At 37.8% G+C, this 19490-nt stretch overlaps 8 protein-coding genes across 8 annotated transcripts; 2 read left to right on the top strand and 6 right to left on the bottom strand.

The window, feature by feature from the left end:
* Positions 1-475: 475 nt before the first annotated feature.
* Positions 476-5410, top strand: GCK72_020138 (uncharacterized protein; the record flags this gene model as incomplete). The annotated part of the gene is made up of 5 exons (XM_053733405.1): positions 476-575; positions 622-806; positions 951-1040; positions 4904-5102; positions 5217-5410. 5 exons carry the CDS (start codon positions 476-478, stop codon positions 5408-5410), a joined length of 768 nt encoding a protein of 255 aa, XP_053582318.1.
* Positions 5411-7733: 2323 nt separating this feature from the next.
* Positions 7734-8734, bottom strand: GCK72_020137 (uncharacterized protein; the record flags this gene model as incomplete). Its single annotated transcript, XM_053733404.1, has 4 exons — positions 7734-7997; positions 8050-8283; positions 8330-8514; positions 8560-8734. The coding sequence occupies 4 exons, from the start codon at positions 8732-8734 to the stop codon at positions 7734-7736; spliced, it is 858 nt and encodes a 285-aa protein (XP_053582317.1).
* Positions 8735-9503: 769 nt separating this feature from the next.
* Positions 9504-10011, bottom strand: GCK72_020136 (uncharacterized protein; the record flags this gene model as incomplete). Its single annotated transcript, XM_053733403.1, has 2 exons — positions 9504-9818; positions 9865-10011. The coding sequence occupies 2 exons, from the start codon at positions 10009-10011 to the stop codon at positions 9504-9506; spliced, it is 462 nt and encodes a 153-aa protein (XP_053582316.1).
* Positions 10012-10271: 260 nt separating this feature from the next.
* Positions 10272-10826, bottom strand: GCK72_020135 (uncharacterized protein; the record flags this gene model as incomplete). The annotated part of the gene is made up of 2 exons (XM_053733402.1): positions 10272-10565; positions 10614-10826. 2 exons carry the CDS (start codon positions 10824-10826, stop codon positions 10272-10274), a joined length of 507 nt encoding a protein of 168 aa, XP_053582315.1.
* An 874-nt stretch (positions 10827-11700) lies between these two features.
* GCK72_020134 (uncharacterized protein) lies at positions 11701-12233 on the top strand (the record flags this gene model as incomplete). The annotated part of the gene is made up of 2 exons (XM_003116539.2): positions 11701-11886; positions 11934-12233. 2 exons carry the CDS (start codon positions 11701-11703, stop codon positions 12231-12233), a joined length of 486 nt encoding a protein of 161 aa, XP_003116587.2.
* Positions 12234-13176: 943 nt separating this feature from the next.
* GCK72_020133 (uncharacterized protein) lies at positions 13177-14066 on the bottom strand (the record flags this gene model as incomplete). Its single annotated transcript, XM_053733401.1, has 4 exons — positions 13177-13271; positions 13331-13472; positions 13521-13705; positions 13754-14066. The coding sequence occupies 4 exons, from the start codon at positions 14064-14066 to the stop codon at positions 13177-13179; spliced, it is 735 nt and encodes a 244-aa protein (XP_053582314.1).
* A 2348-nt stretch (positions 14067-16414) lies between these two features.
* On the bottom strand, positions 16415-17240 carry GCK72_020132 (uncharacterized protein; the record flags this gene model as incomplete). The annotated part of the gene is made up of 2 exons (XM_003116656.2): positions 16415-16969; positions 17037-17240. 2 exons carry the CDS (start codon positions 17238-17240, stop codon positions 16415-16417), a joined length of 759 nt encoding a protein of 252 aa, XP_003116704.2.
* A 676-nt stretch (positions 17241-17916) lies between these two features.
* On the bottom strand, positions 17917-18765 carry GCK72_020131 (uncharacterized protein; the record flags this gene model as incomplete). The annotated part of the gene is made up of 3 exons (XM_053733400.1): positions 17917-18305; positions 18352-18610; positions 18661-18765. 3 exons carry the CDS (start codon positions 18763-18765, stop codon positions 17917-17919), a joined length of 753 nt encoding a protein of 250 aa, XP_053582313.1.
* Between the last annotated feature and the right edge of the window lie 725 nt (positions 18766-19490).

Raw genomic sequence — 19490 nt, 5'->3', positions numbered from 1 at the left:
TATGACCTTCCGAAATTTCGGATTCACGCACGGCATGTTACTGAATGTGGAGCGTCGGTTGTGACAATTTTTCTGAAACTAAAGGATACAAATTCTGAAAATCCCCGAAGCTTTTTCGACCTACAAAGCTTCCCCCTCACGTTTTTGCTTCCGGTCTTTCATACTGAGAAAGTCAGAGCCAGGTGTGAGAGAAGAGGGTGGGTGGTTAAGTGTCAATCAAAGCTTGAATCGAGTCTGATTCCCCATTCCGCATTTTTGACAGGAAATGATTCCCCGGTTTCTCAACACTTCCAAATTTTTAACCAATGCCTGTTATTTCCTAACTATCATCGGAGTACCCATTCATCTTTTTGGTGCCTATCTAATACTATGCAAGACTCCAAAACGTATGGGATCTGTGAAATGGTACATGCTAAATGTCCACTTCTGGAGTTCCCTTCTAGATTTTTCTCTAACTTTCTTAGTTATTCCATTTATGTTGTTCCCTTTTGCTGCAGGATGGCCGTTTGGAATATTCGCATGGTTGGAAATAAATCCAGCTATTCAAACTACAGTAATTGTGACCGAGATTGGACGTGAGTGGTCTTCAAAATTAACTTTTTCTCAGGAGTAAATTTTCAGTAACAATTCTATCCATTCTTGTGCTTTTCGAAAATCGTTACACATTTTTATCTTCTAATAATAAAGTCTGGGCTCGCACTCGAAGCTACACAATACGATTATTGCACGTGGTTGCCGTAACCTACTTTATCCCATTCAATTTTCTCATTCCAAACCAGGAAATAGCAATTTCAGCTATAACTCAGGTAGAGTCAATGATTCATTTGGTCTAGACCAATTCAGAGTGATTGAATTACGGGCGGAAGTTTTGATTGATATTATTCATTTTGACTGGTTGGAGTTTTCTGCAAATATCATATCAGCTGAAAATGGTAAACAAGTAATTTCAGAAATTTCCGACGCTCCGTACGTTTTATTCTGGTCCGATATTCGTACTTACTCAAGATGCCACTCTTGTTGTAGCCGTCACTGCATTTAAAGTAATCTTCGAATTTTTCTTTATCGGTTTATTAGTTGTTCTAACATTCTTGGACACTATCCGGCAGAACAAGGCTTCCACATTATCCCAATTTACAATGACCCTTCAAAGAAAGTTCTTCGTTTCGATAACTATCCAGACAGTGATTCCGTTTTGCATTATTATGATGCCTTTGCTGTATTGTGTTTTTTCTGTGGCAGAAAACCATTATAATCAAGGTAACCACATTGCAAATTATTAGGGTGTTTCATAAGTCTTTGCACTTTTTCTATCAGTTTTTCATCAAATTTTTCTTAATGAGAAAGGAGTTCTAATAAGTTATATATGGTCCATGAGTACTTGTTACACCTTGCCAACATTGTGGTAATTGGGCAATTCCGGCCGCGCAGAACTATGGCGGCTGCGAGCTGAAGAAGTCATCAAGGTCTGATTTCACTTGCATTCGATCATCAAATTTTTGACCAGCAAACGAGTTTTGCAATGATCTAAAAAGATGATAATCAGTTGGAGCAAGGTCTAGAGAATACGGCGAGTGGGGTAGAACTTCAACTCCCTAAGCCTCTAAGAAGGTGCGAGTTTTGGTAGCTGAGTGTGGGCGAGCATTGAATTGCAACAAAACCAAATGATCGATTTCCGGCCGTGATGAGCGATGGAATTGGATCATTTCATGGAGTTGTTGACAGTATAAGTTGACTGTTAGCACGATATGGAAGAAATTCGTAACAAATGACCCCGTTTCTGTCCCACCAAACTGATAGCATCACTTTTTTCTCGTGCAACTCTCTTTTCTGGTCCGTCAACGGGTCGTCATTATCCAAAACCCCTTGCTTTTTACTGTATGGTATACATAGAGACCCCATTTCTCATTTCCCGTAACAATATCAAGAATCCAATCGAAACTACGCTTCCGACTGAGCAAAGACAGCGGCAGGTCACATCTGAGCTTCATCTGTGCATCTGTCAGTTCATGATAAATAACTTGTCCGTATTTTGCTGTTCTCCCAGATTCTTTCTGATGTCTGAATATTGTTGCGAACAAAGGTCCAGTGTGTGAAGATACTACACGTACACTTGATCTTAGCTCTTCCTCCAGGACATCAGAGATATCATCGTCGATATCTAAACGAGGCTGACCAGAATGAGACTTATCATCAATATTGTAGTTTTCTTCTTTGGAGTTTTTGTACCAAGTGGTTGCTGTTTTATAAGATATGATGTCCTCACCAAGGGTTTGGCTTATATTTCGATAAGTTTCCATTGCACTAAATTCTGGGAGGTATCCCAACAATAAACGCCTTTTTAGAGCATGGCGATCTTTGGCGAGTACTTCTGCCATAGCACGCTGTTCTAGGGACTTCCAAAACAGAAATGTTTCTTGAGGGTAACAGTACTAGTTAATAATAAAAAAAGGTCAAAAAATGTCATGGGGTCGGAGGGCGGTACATTGAAAAAAAGTGCAAAGACTTATGAAACACCCTAATAATTAATTGACTGAATCCACTTTTCAGCAATGAACAATTTATGTTTTATTATAATTTCTTCACATGGAATTATCTCGACAACTGCAATGACCCTCATTCACAAACCGTATAGAGACGTATTATTTCCGTGTCATAAACATACGAAGGTTCGGAGAATGACATTGAGTGGATTACACATTTTACACGAATAATTTTTGCTTGTTCAACTAATTTTTTAATCATTGAACACATCGGCGTTTCTATGCATTGTCACACACCGTTAATAAGTTGATTGTCTTTATTACTCGTTATCGAGAAGCACTGTTAAAGTTACATCATGCTGGTTGATATTGGTGTAAAAATAGAGTCTGATCAACTCTAAAAGTGTGTAAAGTTTTCAGAAAAACCAACAGATTACCGAGACATGTGCCCTCTACCTAAACAATTAAGGAAAGAACAACTCGAAATCTGGCCTAATTGACCGAAAAATGAAATCTCATCAAGGCGCAGAATTCCAGAAAAAAAGAATACAAGGCACAGAATACTAAAAAACACGTCATAACTTATTTCTACGTGACCTAATTACAAAAATAAATACACGTTTGAATTCGTCTCATCAATGCGCATCTTTCTATCGTATCAGAATTCCATAAGAATAAAAAAACATTTTAAAAAACAGACAACTCCCGTATATTTTATTCCTTTCTTCTCTTTCAACGAGTTGCCTGGTTACACTAATGGACACAACACGCACATGGATACGATTCCCGTATAAAAGGGAAGAGAGTCAGAGGAAAAACAAATTTATTCCCCACAAGACTGAATGAATCGGTCTATATATGATCCCCTGATTTTTATTGAGTCACTATTTAATTACTGTTGAACGTTGAGAAGGTGAGTGATTCCCACCAAGTAAATTTTTAACGAGTCATAAAGATCAAAAGTAGAATTTCCTTTTTATAATTGACAAACATGTACAGACACTCCCTGGAAAGTTGTAGTAATTTTAAAACGACATCTCAAAAATCGCATTCAGGCTTGGTCGGAGTCGGAGAATCGGATAATCCGATTCTCCGATTATCCGACTTTTTTCGGAGAATTTCTCCGACGGATAATTCTCCGACTTTTTTTTTCGGAGAAATTATCCGTCGGATAATTCTCCGACTTTTCATTTCGGAGAAATTATCCGAAATTCTCCGATTCTCCGAAAAAAAAGTCGGAGAATTTCGGAGAATACCGGAGACGACGACACTCAAAACCCTGTTTTGGTGATATTTCTACTGGTAAACGCTTTTAATCTTTACTATTAACAAACACCAGATTCTGTATGTTTGTGTGTGTGTCGCCGATCCTACAGCCCTTCCTACTGGACCGATTTTCTTCGAAGTTGGACCAAAAGATCAGAAATTTCCCCCGCATGATGCCCGTCTTTTTCTTTTTTCAAAATTCTCAAAATGACGCCTTCTGAGCCAAAAACACTGATAAAGCATAGGGGAATGAACACGGGAAAGTGGCGTGAAACTGTCGACCGAAGGGTCGCCATTTCTTTCATTTCTTCAGCCTGCATTTTCCGTGGCCGCATGGTAAGGGTTGACGTGTCGCCGCGTCCGATCTGGCAAGTTAAGCAACGTTGACTGCAGTTAGTTTTAAGTTCGATCCCGCGTGCCGAGAAAATTTTTTTGATTTTTTTCGTTGATAGATTGGGAAAATATAGAGGTTTCCGAACGTGCAGCCTGTTTCAGGCGAGAACTACGGCACAAAGAAATACGGACCGTTCTCCAAAAGGGACTATGAGAAAGATGTGCTGTTATCATCTGATTCAGAAAAATAGAGATTTCCAACCGTGTCGTTTGTTTCCAGATTGATATCAGAAAAAGAAACGGCAATTTTCTGGACACAGGTGAAGGAAGATGGGATTCATTTTGGATACATATGGGTGCTCATTTAAAAGAAAGTGTTAATAGCCGTTTTGGCTATTAGCTGGGCATAGTTCCTGCAACTGCGCTCCACTGAAACGCCCTTGATAAATGTATGTTTTTCTCTAAGACTCGCAATTTCAAACACTTTTTTGGGTTCCGGTAGAGCGAGGTTATAAGAAGCGTGCGGTGCTAATAGCATTTACATTCTTCTTACCACTGTTTTTGCTCCGCTTATTTTGTTCGTGTAAAATATAGAGATTAGCGGAAGTTGCGTGTAGTCCCGACATGGAACCACGTGAAACCCGTGTTTTCAAATAGCTGATAGTTATTATTTTCTTTTTCCCGTCATGGCGTCACTCTCTCCAACTACTACTGTTCCCGCCGACAATTCACAGAATGCTTATGGTGCTGCTTTTTTTTGTTCCCGGTGATACCACCTCCACCTCGGACGCTGTACGACGGTTTCGAGATTGTCTGGGTATCAGGTCAAAGGATCAAAGTCAAATGGGTATAGAAGAAGAGAATCGGATGGTAGCGTGGAGCTCGGAGGAATTAATGGGCTAGAGGACACTCAACTCATGACACAAGAATCGGTGAAGAAAAACGACAAAAAGACTGCTATCCGAAATCAAGATTGTCAGAATTCCATAGCAAATGTTGTTGACATGTCAACAGAATTCAGATGTGAGCGGTCGAGGGCACTCAGCTGATGGAGTCTGTGAAAAACATCGACAAAAAGGAGACTTCGGGCCGTGCTATCCGGCATCCAAGATAGTCAGGATCTTTACTATCTTTGAGGTTTAAAATCGTGGCTGATGGTATCAGTCCGACGATCTCCACAGTCTGACACTGAGCAGTCGAGAAATATCAGAACCAATACCAAACAAATGGAAATCAGCAGGAAAAATGAGTTCGAAGATCAAACGAGATCTAGACGGGCTTTAATGATTTCCCGGGCAGCTGCCAGACGACCAGAAGAGCTTATGATGTGACGGCAAGAAGAACAAGAGCCAACACCACCAGAGCGTGCGTAACTCAAGCGAAACAGTCAGGCAGACCACATCGAGTTTGAAAATCGACACGTAAGGGAGCTATTCTCGGAGTGGTTGGTACTGATGCACAACCAGATCCTCACTACATCAGAAGCATGGATCCAGTTTGTTCATATTACGAGGCACTACATTTCAAATCCAAGTTCGAATTTCAAATGAAGAAGGTCGGTTCTTTGCTGCATCAAATCTGGCAAGTTGGGCAACGTTGACTGTAGTCAGTTGGTTCGGCTCTATTCCAGTTTAGATGTCCATTGAAAACTTGAACGTCCCAAAAAACATTTAGACGTCCCTTAAAACACTTAGACGTCCCTTGAAACACTTAGACGTCCTTTGAAACATTTAAACGTCCTTTCGGATCCAAAATATGTACAAAATTGTTTAAACGTCCCAAAAAACATTTAGACGTCCCAAAAAATGTTTAGACGTCCCATTAAATATTGAGGCGTCCTTTGAAGCCCAAAAATTTCGTTTTAAATAATTAGACGTCCCAAAAAACATTTAAACGCCCCAAAAAATGTTTAGACGTCCCTTCAACAATAAAGCCACTGAATAGTTTTGAATAGGTCTAAATATTTTGTGGGACGTCTAAATGTTTTTTGGGACGTTTAAATCTTCAGAACTATATTTTGGGATTTCAAGGGACGTCTAAACATTTTATGGGACGTTTAAACGTTTTTTGGGACGTCTAAACTTTTGAAAGGACGTTTTAAAAAAATTAGAGTTTGAAAGGACGTTTAAGTGTTTCAAGGGACGTCTAAGTGTTTTAAGGGACGTTTGAGTTTTTAAAGGCCATCTAAATAGAGCCGTTGGTTCGAACCCATGTAGACACGCGAAAGATTTTTTCTTATCGCCAGATTTAAAACAAATAGAGGAGTAAGGGATCGAAATCGCATCAGAAAAACATAGATTTTACATTATTCAGAAGTTGGAGAGACTTCGGAAACCTCAATAGTCTGAACCGTTTGGGAAGCGCCGCAGGCGCTGTAACCCCTGGAAGGGTGGTGTAGAAAAGGAGGTTTAGTCGCCGTTAGGCGACGTGAACCGACTGGTGTTGATAAAACATGCTTTAGAAAGGTGAATTCTGAAAAACGCAACAGAAAATCCGTTTTAGAAGCATTTTTGGGAACATTTTTGGATTCTCCGAAATTATCCGAAATTCTCCGATTCTCCGAGAAAAAAAGTCTGAGAAAATTTCGGATATCCAATTCTCCGACTTTTTTTTTCGGAGAAAAAGTCGGATATCCGATTCTCCGACTTTTTTTTTCGGAGAAAATTTCGATTCTCCGATTCTCCGAAAATTTTTCTCCGACCAAGCCTGATCGCATTGTGAACTGAAATTGGTCGATGGGAATCAGAAAATACTCTGTCGATATGTAACTCGCCAGGAAATGCTCGTACAAAAAGTTGTCAACTACAAAAATGAAGTTACACTTTAGTCATACAGTAAACATTTATTTGGTGGGACAACCAGTAACACCGTGAAACATTGTCAAAGTTATACAATTTCTACTGAAAACCTCCGGTTGTTAGAATTATGTACAACGCCTTATGTAGGAAAACTGACTGCTCAAACTTTTTAGGAGGATACACGTTTAATTCAGATCTTACCAAGATAGATGTAGTTTTAAGATAATGTCAGAATGTGTATGAGTAATTCCCAATAATTCTCAAGGTTGTCAAAAAAAATATATCTCTTGAACATCAATTTAACAATCCTCATTTTCAACTTCCGGTATACTCATAACTGTCTTATAGATGATGGGTGTCAGTTGACATGAGCCGCGAAGTCTAACTCATGAATTTCTTGCAGAAGATGGCGCTCATGGACCCGAACCAAGAAATCGACGCGCCGGTGCCGTTCAAAGAACACCGAATAGACTGGATCGTTTAGTGTTTCAATTTATTGGTGAAACATTTTGTAGTTTGAGAGTAAATAAAACATATTGATACTGTTCATCTTGTTTTTTTCAACTTATTTAGAAATCTAACAGAAGAAGTTTCAAACCATGTTCAGATAATTTATAAGACAGTCTACGTTTTCAGATAATAATAAAAAGATCAACTCGCTGACTCGTAGGATAGGCTAGTCAAATGAAAAGCATGATGCCCACGTGGGAAGGTGAATATCAGAAGTTAGGAAATCTCAGAAGACTCATTCATATATAACTGCTGAAATAGCATGTAGACTACGAAAATATAAATAAAAGTGACTTAAGTTTTTCAGTTTCTAATATCCAGAGTCTTCAAATTTTTATTTTTTTGTTTAAAATTCTAGAGTACTTCTGAAAGATGGAACCGATGGCATCACAGACACTTTTTTAGGTTTTTTGATAAAACATGATAGAGGATACATTGCGAAATCACGATAAGGTTTGTGAGCCAGAACCATTATAATTGTAGAAGAAATTCCATGAATTGCAAGGGCGAACACGATAAAATTGTTATGGAATTGATTTTGGTGTTGGAAAAATACGAAAAGAATGACAGAGTTTACCGGCACAAGAAATAAAACTATGGTGATGGACGACTGCAAATTAGGCATTTCTTTTTCAAGCTGATTAAAAAAAATAATTATTTACCTGTATAATCAAAGCTATGACCAACTTGTGCTGCATGTGCACAGTTTTCTTCGATAGCCCACTAGGCTTCTTTGCCAATACAAGATAGAAGCAGTTAAGAAAAAAGAAAGTGCCACATTGAATAGTAGGAACGCCTTCTCCGATAACGATTGATACAGCTATAAGCGTTAGTTCTGTAGCTTGGACGAATAATTGACGGTTGTCACTGGGCAGCTCCGGAATACAAGGAAGAGACTGAAACAACTTGCACAAATTTCATGAGTAATATTCTGAAACATACTGCCAACGCGACTTCCCTTGCTTTCGTTTGTTCTGGTATGTATAATTGAGGCGGTAGAAAATATAAAGGGACAAGTATGTAGCTTACAACAACAACATACTTCCGGAAATATTTCCAGTATGATGTCTGTCCAAAAATAGTGAAATATCGATTTTCAAAAAGCACAAACATTGATGTAGATGTTCCTGGAATAAACATTATTTTATTTCAATTTTCAAATAAAAACCAACCAGCTATAAATGTGACTCCCAAATAGAAAAATAGTCCTGGAGACTCAATAAATCCAAGGCCATATCCAGCAATTGCTGGATAAATCAGATATGGAATCCCAAAGAAACTTATAACTAAATCCAGAGCAACACACCAACAATGTAAATTCAGTAAGTAAATTCTCACAGAGCTCATATGGCTTGGAGTTTTACAGAGAACACAATAGAAACCGAAAGCATGGATGGGAAGAGCAAAACATGTTATTACGTGGAAAGTAAGTTTAAGAAACTCGGGACTTGCATAGTAGTTATTTTCACAAGGAATCATTAAGATTATGTTCGAATTGTGAAAGAAGAGGAAGCAGTACACTGAGCAGGTGAATTTCAATGAAACATAGAAAGAATATAAATTAACATTCGATTCAGACCCCTGATTATGCTGTATGAACATATAATTATAATTTAGAATTTTTGAGGTTTGGTGGGGATCTTTTTGATACATTACAACTATGAGCATAATATTTTAATAATGTCGCTCATATTGGAGTTTCTTTTAATTTCAGTGGAACTATTTACTTTGAATTTAATGTGTCATAACTGATGCTTGAACAAAATACTTGTAAATTATATACTATAAAATAAAAAGAAAGAACACATTTTATTTTTGCAATAGAAAGAATTAAAACAATTTAAAATTATAAAGGCAATTTGGAGGCGAGTAAGGAAAGAAGAAAAATATCATGGAGGGGGAGAAGAATAAGATATTCTAACTCCGATTTTGTAATTCGGTGAGATGATCCAGGAATGGCAAGTCTCCCATAATAATAAACAATAATCTCGTGAAGTGCTATTGAATATCATTTTGATTTTGAAAATTAAAACGATTTTTTTAGAGCTGACAGAAAGAAAAATACAAATTGTGATAATTATTTATTCAGAGAACATAATAAAACATGTCTTCACATTTAGCTGTTCAGTTCGTTATATAGCTGACGAGCTGTCTTCTTCTTCGATTTTCTTGTTTTCTCTGCCAACACATCCATATACGTCTTGTAGATGATATCCTCGGCATCTTGCAGTATCTCTTCTTCTGTCTTCTTCTCCAAATTCCAGCGATTGTCTTCCTCGGATTCTCCTAGAATACGGTACGCTGGCTGTGGCAGCTCTTTCGTGCAGTAAGGAGTACATATGCATCTAGCGAGTCCTCCTGTCGGGATTACTATTTGACCTGGTTCTGGTGCAGGAGGGAAGATGTCAATGTGGAGTTTGGAGGACAAATACTGAAAAAAGGAAAGTTTTAAAGGTTTTCGATGAAATTAGACTAACCATGCTCCTAATCAATTCATCTAGCTCGGTGATCTTTTCTTCTCGAGTAGCTGGTGTCTCATTTTCCTGTATGGGACACTTTTCTGGCGTGAAAACTGGAGTGGGAGAGCTCTCCCTACTATCGATTTTATTGCAAATTGTAGACATTTTCCAATAACTGGGTTTTTGAGAGTGAGATGGGAAGAGATAGGCAGACTTAACGATTTAGATTGATGGACACAATGAGAACAATAAAAATACATCAATCGCTGACAGAGGCCTTCTGAGGTGTGAACGGCAATCTCTTCATCTATAATACGATTACTGAACAAAAAATTTGTGCTCTGGGAAAAAACCCTTCAATTAAAACGATTTATTGTATCACAAAAGACAAAAGAACTGTACACGTAACAGTAACCAACAAAAACTTAATGATCCACTTTCTTCTGAGCCGTCTTGTGAGTCTTCTGTCTCTCTTGAGCTCTTGCTGTCATAATCATTCCAGCAATCTGAACTTCGTAGATTTCTTGTTCTGTGATCACATCTGTACACCATCTCTCGTCTTCTTCAGAGTCTCCTAGAATCCGGTACGCTGGTACTGGTAACTCTTTGGTGCAATCTGGAGAGCAGATGCATTTGGCAAGGCAGCCGAGTGGGATCACAATGTCCCCTTTCTTTGGAGTTGGCGGATAGACGTCTTCATGCGGTGTATACGATTTGTACTGAAAATTATACTTTGGAACTTTAAGGTTGGAAGGAGAATCCCTTACCATTTCATCGAGCATCTTCTTCAACTCATCACTCATGTTTGGAGTTGCTGGTTTATCCTCATCGTTCTCCTTCTCAACTTCTGCCGAATCTTTGATTGCAGTGTCTTCCATTTGCTTGATTAACTCGGGCTTTTCGATTTTTGGATTCATTTCATTTCTGAGCTTTTCGATTGCCGCTTCAGCAGCATCTTTAAGAGGGACAACGAGAGGCATTTCTTCTGAAATAAGAAAAGTTGTAAAGTACAAAATATGAGAACAACATGGTATGTCCCAGGGAAAAGAAACAATAGAAGGACAATATTTGCATGTCACGTCTCTAATGTAGGTAGTGTTGTTCTAAATGATGATGGGTGACACATAAAGAGAGCAGGTGTGTAGTGAGACGAGACTATCTGTCATCTGGAGATGGGCGGTACTAATTTGTTGGATACAGAAACAATAGACAATAGAAATATCAACAAGATTTAGTGAAACGTGGGAAAATGTCGGAGAAATTGTGGTATTGGTTTTAATATGAAATTCAAGTAATATTTGGAAACATTCAGGGAGATATGATCTGAAAGTTGGCAAAACAGTGTTCTGAAAAAGTAGCAGATCTAGAAAAAATATGATCTAGAAAACTATGAAAAACTTGGAACCACAATTTGATTATACTCTCACGGTTCGCCAGAAATTCTTTTCATTTGGATCTCTCCGGCTACCTGGCGACCTTGTTTAATTTACACGATATTTTTTTTGGATTCGAGTTTCCAAAAACATATTTAAAATATTTCAGACCTACAATAACGATATTAATTGGAGATCAAATCTGAGAATGTTCTGTGACCTGTAGCGCATTTGCTCTTCATCGCCGCGTGAAAATTCTTTGGCGGGAGGCCAATTTGTTATTTTCGGATTATTGATTCTTGGCATAGATTTATGGTTTATGACTTTTCTGGTAGTTTTTTCCCACTTATTCTGTTTTTTCTAAATTAATCATTCCCTGCGATTGTTATCTCACAGATTTATTACTTTCACCTATTTATTATTAACGATTATTCACACATCAATCAGAAAATTTCCAGATACCATCTCCAAATCTCTCGAAATGACGTCTCAATGGTTCAGGCAAAACATTTTCGCATCGGCCCCTGAAAAGAGAGAAGAATCCCTAAAAAAGATTCAAGAGATCATCAAAAGGAAAATGAAAGATGATTTGAATAGGAAGGTGGAGGAGATTCCAGAAGTCTCGCCCGATTGGAGTCCGGAGTTACAAGAAAAGATTGGAGCAATGGTAGGACTCGAACATAATATTGACACAATCTCATTATCAATTTTCAGTACAAAAGTCTCAAACCACACAAAGACGTCTATCCATATACACCAATGGAAGGAGACTTAGCCATACCAACTGGGGGACTTGCCAAATGTCGTTGCAGCAAAGAATGCGACAAAGTACTGCCACAACCGGAATATCACGTAATCTCACAGACAGAGGAAGACAAGCGATGGTTTACGGAACTAGATTATCCACTTGTGACGATACCGGTTAAAACATTGGAAGGACCTGATATTGAAGTTCGGTTGAGGTTCAATGAGAAGACTCAAGAAAGGACCGAGTTTGCAAATTTTGCAAAATAACTAACCTTATCATGTATTTTTGATTTATCTTTGTTTCTATCACTTTATTTGGCAATATTCGTTTATCTTTTCAAAAGATCATTTTCACTAATAAATATTTAGAATTATATAACTTCTTTTCAAAAGCCATAACATCTCATTTGAACATTCGTTCTTGATTTTTTTAACACTTCTTATAGCAGCGTCTCGTTCCGTTTCGTTAGACAACCAAAACTCATTTTCAGCTGCACGTTCTAGATTTCGCGTTCTCGATAGTAAAATCAGTTACCGCAACCTCCTCTATCCCTCATGTTGTAGTTTCTTTTTTGAGCAACTTTATTTAGAGATCTGTTTCAGTTGCATCCACAAGTACAAAGTTTTTAAAAGTTTTTAGGAGGAAGCGAGACTTTCCCTCAACTAGAAATCAGAAACATGTGCAACGTAGCGTGAGATTCTACGAGTTGTCTTTCGAACACCCGAAACTGCTTGTGCAAGAACTTCAGTTCTTATTTTCGTGAAACATCTTATTAATTCAACTCATTATAAGGTGTCACATGTGCTGTAACAATTTGATACTTGTCAGAATCTCTTGTCGTGTAGGCCATTAATTTGAAGACGAAAGAAAGAAAAACATATTATTCAGAAAATGTTTTCATGATTTGACGAATGAATCCGAAATTATAATGCCAACATAAATGATGAAAACTCGTATTCTTGATCCACAGCTAAACGGATGGCCTAAATTCTATCACTATCAATTTTTAGGCCACCGCATAAACGTCACATGACAGTTGATATAACAGTAGTGGACCATCGCCTTGAGTATTTAGTCAGTTTTGAGCAAAAAATTCTGAGACAGACATCTCGATACGGAGCATGGATATACAACATAATAAGAGTTGAAGACAATCCATGAACAGCGATTATTATGAAACATAAGTTGTTTGCAGATTGAAAATAAATATTAAAATTTCGAGAAGCCACCAGATAACCCATCGGAAGCATCAGTATGAATAACGGAATACATGTTTGGATATTCAAGGCTCGTAGAAACTTCCGCTGCATTCTTATAGTGTTCCGTGAGAGCGAGAGTTGTTTTGTTCTCTCATTCATGTTACTGTAGATCAAAATAATAAAGCATCCAGATTCCATAACCAGTAGACTTGACATCACAAAGACCGGAAACACTACATAACGGAAATCAGTTGCAAGAACAAATACATGAGCGTTGTAGATGTCTTGCGGAAGTTCTGGGAGCATCTGAAGTATTTCAATGAGAAAAACTGGAATGCGGTTTCATGTGCTTACCTCGAAAACTTCTTTCAACGCCGAAGTCTGCTCCGGAATATAGTAATACGCTGGTAGAAAGTACACTAATGCAAAAATGTAGTTGAAAATCAAAAACGGTATGCGGAAATGACGCCACCAATGATCTTGCACGAACATTACGAAGTACCGATTCTCCAGAATGGTGACGATGGATACTCCGAGCACTGAAAAAGGCTTACATATGTTTTGGTCTTTAAGAGATGCTAACTTACGTCCAATCAAAACAGCTAGAAGATACGCTTGATATGACAATGGAACATTAAAATCATTCAAAACTCCCAACGTGAATCCTGCCAACGCTGGATACAAAATATAAGGAATCGTCAATAAACTGACGCCGAGATCCAATCCCATACTCCAAATATGAAGGTTTAGCATTCCCCATTTCACGGATCTCATTGATACTGGAGTCCGGAATAAGATACAGAATGCTCCAAACATGTGAACAGGAATTTCTATACCAAGCATGAGATGGAGAGCAAGTGATTGGAAGGCAGGAGTATCCAAGTAGAATGTGAAATTCATATTGAGCGGAATAATATTGAAGAATGAAGGGAATTAGAAATGTCTCAAAGAGGAAGAAACGAAATACGTGATGTGTGAAGCACAACACACTGATCAGAGCATAACAAGATGAGCTCAGAATTCTTCTTTTTCTTTTCTTCTTTTTCACTATAAATTATTCATGATAGACGAAGTTGTTTTCTTTTTTCTTATCAACGTGACACATTAGACTGACTAACAGCAGATAAATTATATACCACAAATGGTTAGAATCACTTTTTCAATAAGACATCATAAGCCAATCGTTCTGACAGATATTCAGACACTTGATAGATTGGTTCTGGTCACTTCAATAATTGAATAAACTCAAGAGGGAGTTGAACTGCAACAAAAATATTAATTTGATTTTTCAGGCGAAGGTTCAATAGTTGATCTATGAAAAAAGCAGATGTTATAGGACATTTCCAAAAAATTAAAAATTAAAATAAACCAATTAAAATTTTTGATTGAAGGGCAATATAGAGGAAATGCAGGTGATGTCTACTTCAATTATTTTCACGAGGAACCGAAAAATCTCACTAAATTACTGATATGAACTGTATGTCTAGAATCAAGTGGATACGATAGCGAGAAAAAAGAGAAAACGATCTTTGTTGGGTTTGAGCGAACAACGAAACACTGAACTATTCGGTCTACTATATTCATGATTTATTGTTGTTTTCGTGTAGGCCACACCAATGATTAATTGGGGTCACAAATAGCAGACGGAAGAATTAAAGAACATAAATATATAAATCAGAAGCATTATGAAAGAAAAGTGGATAACTTAATTTTGATAGGACTAGAGAACATTTTTCAATGATTGGCTGAAAGTGTTTATAGAACTCGATTAATTCAAGCGAAACTTACAGTAGCGAGCATAAGTGAGTACCCCTAGGTACTTTTATGTGTAACTCAGCTGAATCATGTCCGTTTTGCTTAAACTTTTTTTTGAAAGGAAGCCAAAATATTCAGCAATACGAATATATGTTTTTTGAAAAACTTCCATCACTGATTTTTTTGATAATCGATTTTTCCTGATCTTGATTTGAAAATCCGAAAAAAAAACTTTTAATTTTTCTCTTGGAGTTATTGAGTTTTTAATGTCAAAATGATGGAACATGTTCAAATAAACAAAAAATTATGATGAATTGGCTTCTCAACTCCTGAGCATCGTGCTAGAGCTCCAGAAGTCAAAAGTAGTGCATTCGAAAAAATCTTCATAACTCCTCAAAAAAGGCTTCAAATTAGCCGAAACATGCATCAAAAGACGTGTCTTGTGTTTTTCTACAAACCAACATTAAAAAATTACAGTTTAAGAAAAAATAATTTTTCTAATTTTTTCACTAAAAATTTTTTAAATTCCTATTTTTCTCAATTTCTGGTATTTTCTGGATGAAAAACAAACATAACTTTCAAATACTGCATGCAAGATGTTTTATCACACATAATAAAACACATTTATGTGTTCCTTGTTCGTGTTGTAGTCAGAGAATACCAGAAATTGAGAAAAAATAGGAATTAAAAAAAAATTTTAGTGAAAAAATTAGAAAAATTATTTTTTCTTAAACTGTAATTTTTTGATGTTGATTTGTAGAAATACTCAAGACACGTCTTTTGATGCATGTTTCGGCTAATTTGAAGCCTTTTTTGAGGAGTTATGAAGATTTTTTCGAATGCACTACTTTTGACTTCTGGAGCTCTAGCACGATGCTCAGGAGTTGAGAAGCCAATTCAACATAATTTTTTGTTTATTTGAACATGTTCCATCATTTTGACATCAAAAACTCAATAACTCCAAGAGAAAAATTAAAAGTTTTTTTTCGGATTTTCAAATCAAGATCAGGAAAAATCGATTATCAAAAAAATCAGTGATGGAAGTTTTTCAAAAAACATATATTCGTATTGCTGAATATTTTGGCTTCCTTTCAAAAAAAAGTTTAGGCAAAACGGACATGATTCAGCTGAGTTACACATGAAAGTACCTAGGGGTACTCACTTATGCTCGCTACTGTACATAAAGTTTTCAATTTTAAAACGAGCCTTCGAAGAAAATGTTTTTTCTAGAAATGGGTGTTGGAAATTGAAATCCAGAATGCATTACAATGTTCCTGGATTTAATATATTTAGAAAATTATCAATTGGAAGCAGTTGGCTGGAGAACCTAGAACAGAACTAAATTTCCTGACCCCATTGCCTTTTGATAAACAGAACAACTAAATTGTAGAAAAAATTATTCATTCAATTCCAAAACATGAAACACATTCAAATACAAAAACACAACAACAAAACATACAGGAATTACTTCTTCAACATTAAAAATCAGAATTTTAAACATTAACCAAATCTTCAATCGGGAAGTAATACACTAACTTTACTCCCAATGTCTCCTTCTCTGTGTCCATTTGGAAGTGATAATGGAAGTATCCAAGCTCAATTCGCCAGCTTTCATGGAATCTCGCTTCAGCGCCAACCATGAATCTCGCAAAAACGTGGGCGTTCAACGGATGCCATTTCGGGTTGAAGCAACCGTTCTTCTTGTTCCACACGAGTTTCAATTTGTGGAAGTAAATCGCTTCTTCGATGGCGGTCCCATTCAATCCCGTTTTCTCCAGAAACTCTTGAACTCCTTCGAATCTATGGGAGTGTGGAGTGAACTTGTCCAACAAGACTTCCGGAATTTCGTCCAAACGCGTCCAACTTCTTGAATCCACTATTTTTTCAGCTCTTCTCATTTCCGCGTCCCGAGCAACAACATCCGAAAACTGCTCCAATTTTCTTTTCTCGAATTCCATTTCAAATTGGATGGGGTTGAAGTCGTAATCGATTGGTGGCAGTCCGGTCAAATTGGTTTTGACTCCGTTTGATCCAGATCCCATCAGAGCCTGATAAGTTTGAAGCTTGTCGAGAATTCGGTATTTCCAGAAAAGAATTATAAGAAACTTGACTTACCGATGCAAATGCAAAGCTCAAAACAAAGACGAAGGCACAGAAGATTGCGATTTCGACATCCGATGGTTTCTCAGTTCGAACAACTGGCGCGCAAGGTTGTGGAGCCGAGACTTCCGGAGCAGCAATTGATTCCGAGTGGAAACTCTGATCGTCATCAGAATCAGAGATCCAATCGAACGAGGAGTTGGGTGAATCCGGGGACATACTCAAAACCGACGCTGCTTGAATAGGAGAAATGGGGGACTGTTCGAATGGACGAATGCCAGAACAAGAAATGGGGATGACTGACTGGTCGACGTGCCCTTTTATACTGTTTTCGTAGAAGATTCTAGAGCATTGTGACAGGTGTCACAGGACGTTCTCAGCACACACACACACAATGATGGATTGCAAATATTGAAGGATTAATAGATAGAAATTTTGGAGATAAGTAGAGTGTTGGAACCTATTAGCAGCTGTAGATTGGAGGATAGAGGTGTGATGGCTCATGGGAAAAGGTATGGGAGTGTTGTTAATGGTCTAAACGGTCGGGGAAAATCGTATAGACGTTCATTGAGGTTTTCTTATCGTGTCATTTATAAAATTAAAATGTGAATACATGTCAACGGCCAAGTTCAGATGTCTCAGACGTTTCATTATCAGACAGGCCTCGTTTTTAGGGAACCTTTTCGTTCAAAATTTGTTCAGGTTCTGGATTATATGATACAAATAATTGTGATTTTCAAATTGTGAATACTGATGCCTATAATCAATTTTATTTCAAGTTGGTCAGACAAGAAATAGAAATTATAAAAAAATGTTGTATACATAGTTACAAATTATTAATTGTCATCGTCGTCACCCGTTCTCTTTCATGTCATGCCTTGTTTCTTTTGTTCATCTAGCAAATTTTGCAAGTGGAAGCACAGAACTGCTTTCTCTGGGCTTCGGTGTAGAATGTGTTGGTGCAGAATCCATTTCCAGACCAGGCAGCGCATGAGGTGCTTGAATCTGCTTGATAAGATGTGCAGGATCCTCCTCCTGGAACACCTGGAGATCCGGTTGACGATCCACATCTGTTGCAAGTTCTTTGACAGTTCTCGTTCACAAAGTCTTGCATTCCGACTGCTTGACAGATGGAGCGATCATTGGCACAATCAACAACAGCGTCAACGCATCCTCCCTGGTTACAGAATCCGCAGGCTGATGGACAATCGACAGCGATGATGGTTCTCCAGGTTGGTGACATACATTGAGATTGAGTGATGGTGTCACAATTGAGGCGTGGGACTGAAAAACTTGAATAAAATTTTAGATGTTTTATAGAAGTTCTTACATTGAACATTTGGGCAGTTGTAGTCATCAGTTTGGCAACAGAATCCGCAAGTCTTCGCACAATTAGTCATCGCGGCCTTTTTCATGTCAGGGTCTACAGGTGCGGGTGTCTCAGCAGCAGTAGTGAAACAGGCGATTGGTCTGCTGGCACTGTTTCCAGCAGCTGGATATCCGAGCTCATCTTCAGTTGGGTAGAGCACCGCACAGGAAGCATCGGAGATGGCGTTGGAGCATACAACGGCTGATGGAGTCCATACGAACTGAAATTTTGTTTTGAGTAACTGTAAATTCCTGAATTCTTCTAACTCACCATGGTTCCATTGTATTGAGTACAGTTCAAATCTCCGCCAATTTCAGCAAAAACGGTTTTAGGAGCCGAGAAAGCTAGAATGAAAGAGACCAAAAGACTGAACATGTTGCTCCGCCGAAGTGATGAGTCCTGGCCTTCTCAATTCTTTTATAGAAGTCCGTCTAGATTGGTTTCATTTGTTCAGGTGCCAAAATGATCAGCGTAGTGGCATCAACGTTTCAAATTTAGCGTGGTACTGTATCACTTTTGGGAGGAAGTCGTGGGGTTTGGTGTTTGATTCTGATTCCTCTGATTCATTACATGGTTTTGTTTGAACAGATGCTACATTCAAATGGATAGATGATTTTTATAAATCACTCTTCGCTGTGTGCAGGTTTCGGAAGGCTGTCTGTTTGTGTTTCTGTCATGAACAATCGAAAGAACGTTGCTCCGTTTCAAATTTAAACAATGTTCACCTATGTTGTCTGTTTTGACTCACTGACTGGACTTTTTTGAGATAGTTTAGTTCATATCAATATTTTCCGGTTCTTAGTCAAAGTCACTCTTTTTTGTTGCCCAACTTGTTTCCACCTCCTCATATTCCATAACGTGTAGTCCCTGAGCAAAATATTTCACTGAACATGGCAAGTTCTGAATATTTCATTACTCCATTCTCAATATTATTTGAACTATAGTTTTTTTGGCTTCATGGCAATGTCTACCCCAGTCATATTTTGCAGGGGTTTGCATTACCTTTTCAAGTATCATTACCTTTTTCCCTTTGTATGGTTAGTTCTTATTGTTATTCATTCGAAAGTATGAGTAGTTATACTCAAAACAATCAGTTCCCT

Source organism: Caenorhabditis remanei, chromosome V (genome assembly GCF_010183535.1).
Source record: "Caenorhabditis remanei strain PX506 chromosome V, whole genome shotgun sequence".
Taxonomy (NCBI): domain Eukaryota; kingdom Metazoa; phylum Nematoda; class Chromadorea; order Rhabditida; family Rhabditidae; genus Caenorhabditis; species Caenorhabditis remanei.
Note: the sequence above shows the minus strand (reverse complement) of the source record. Positions and strands in the feature narration are given on the sequence as shown.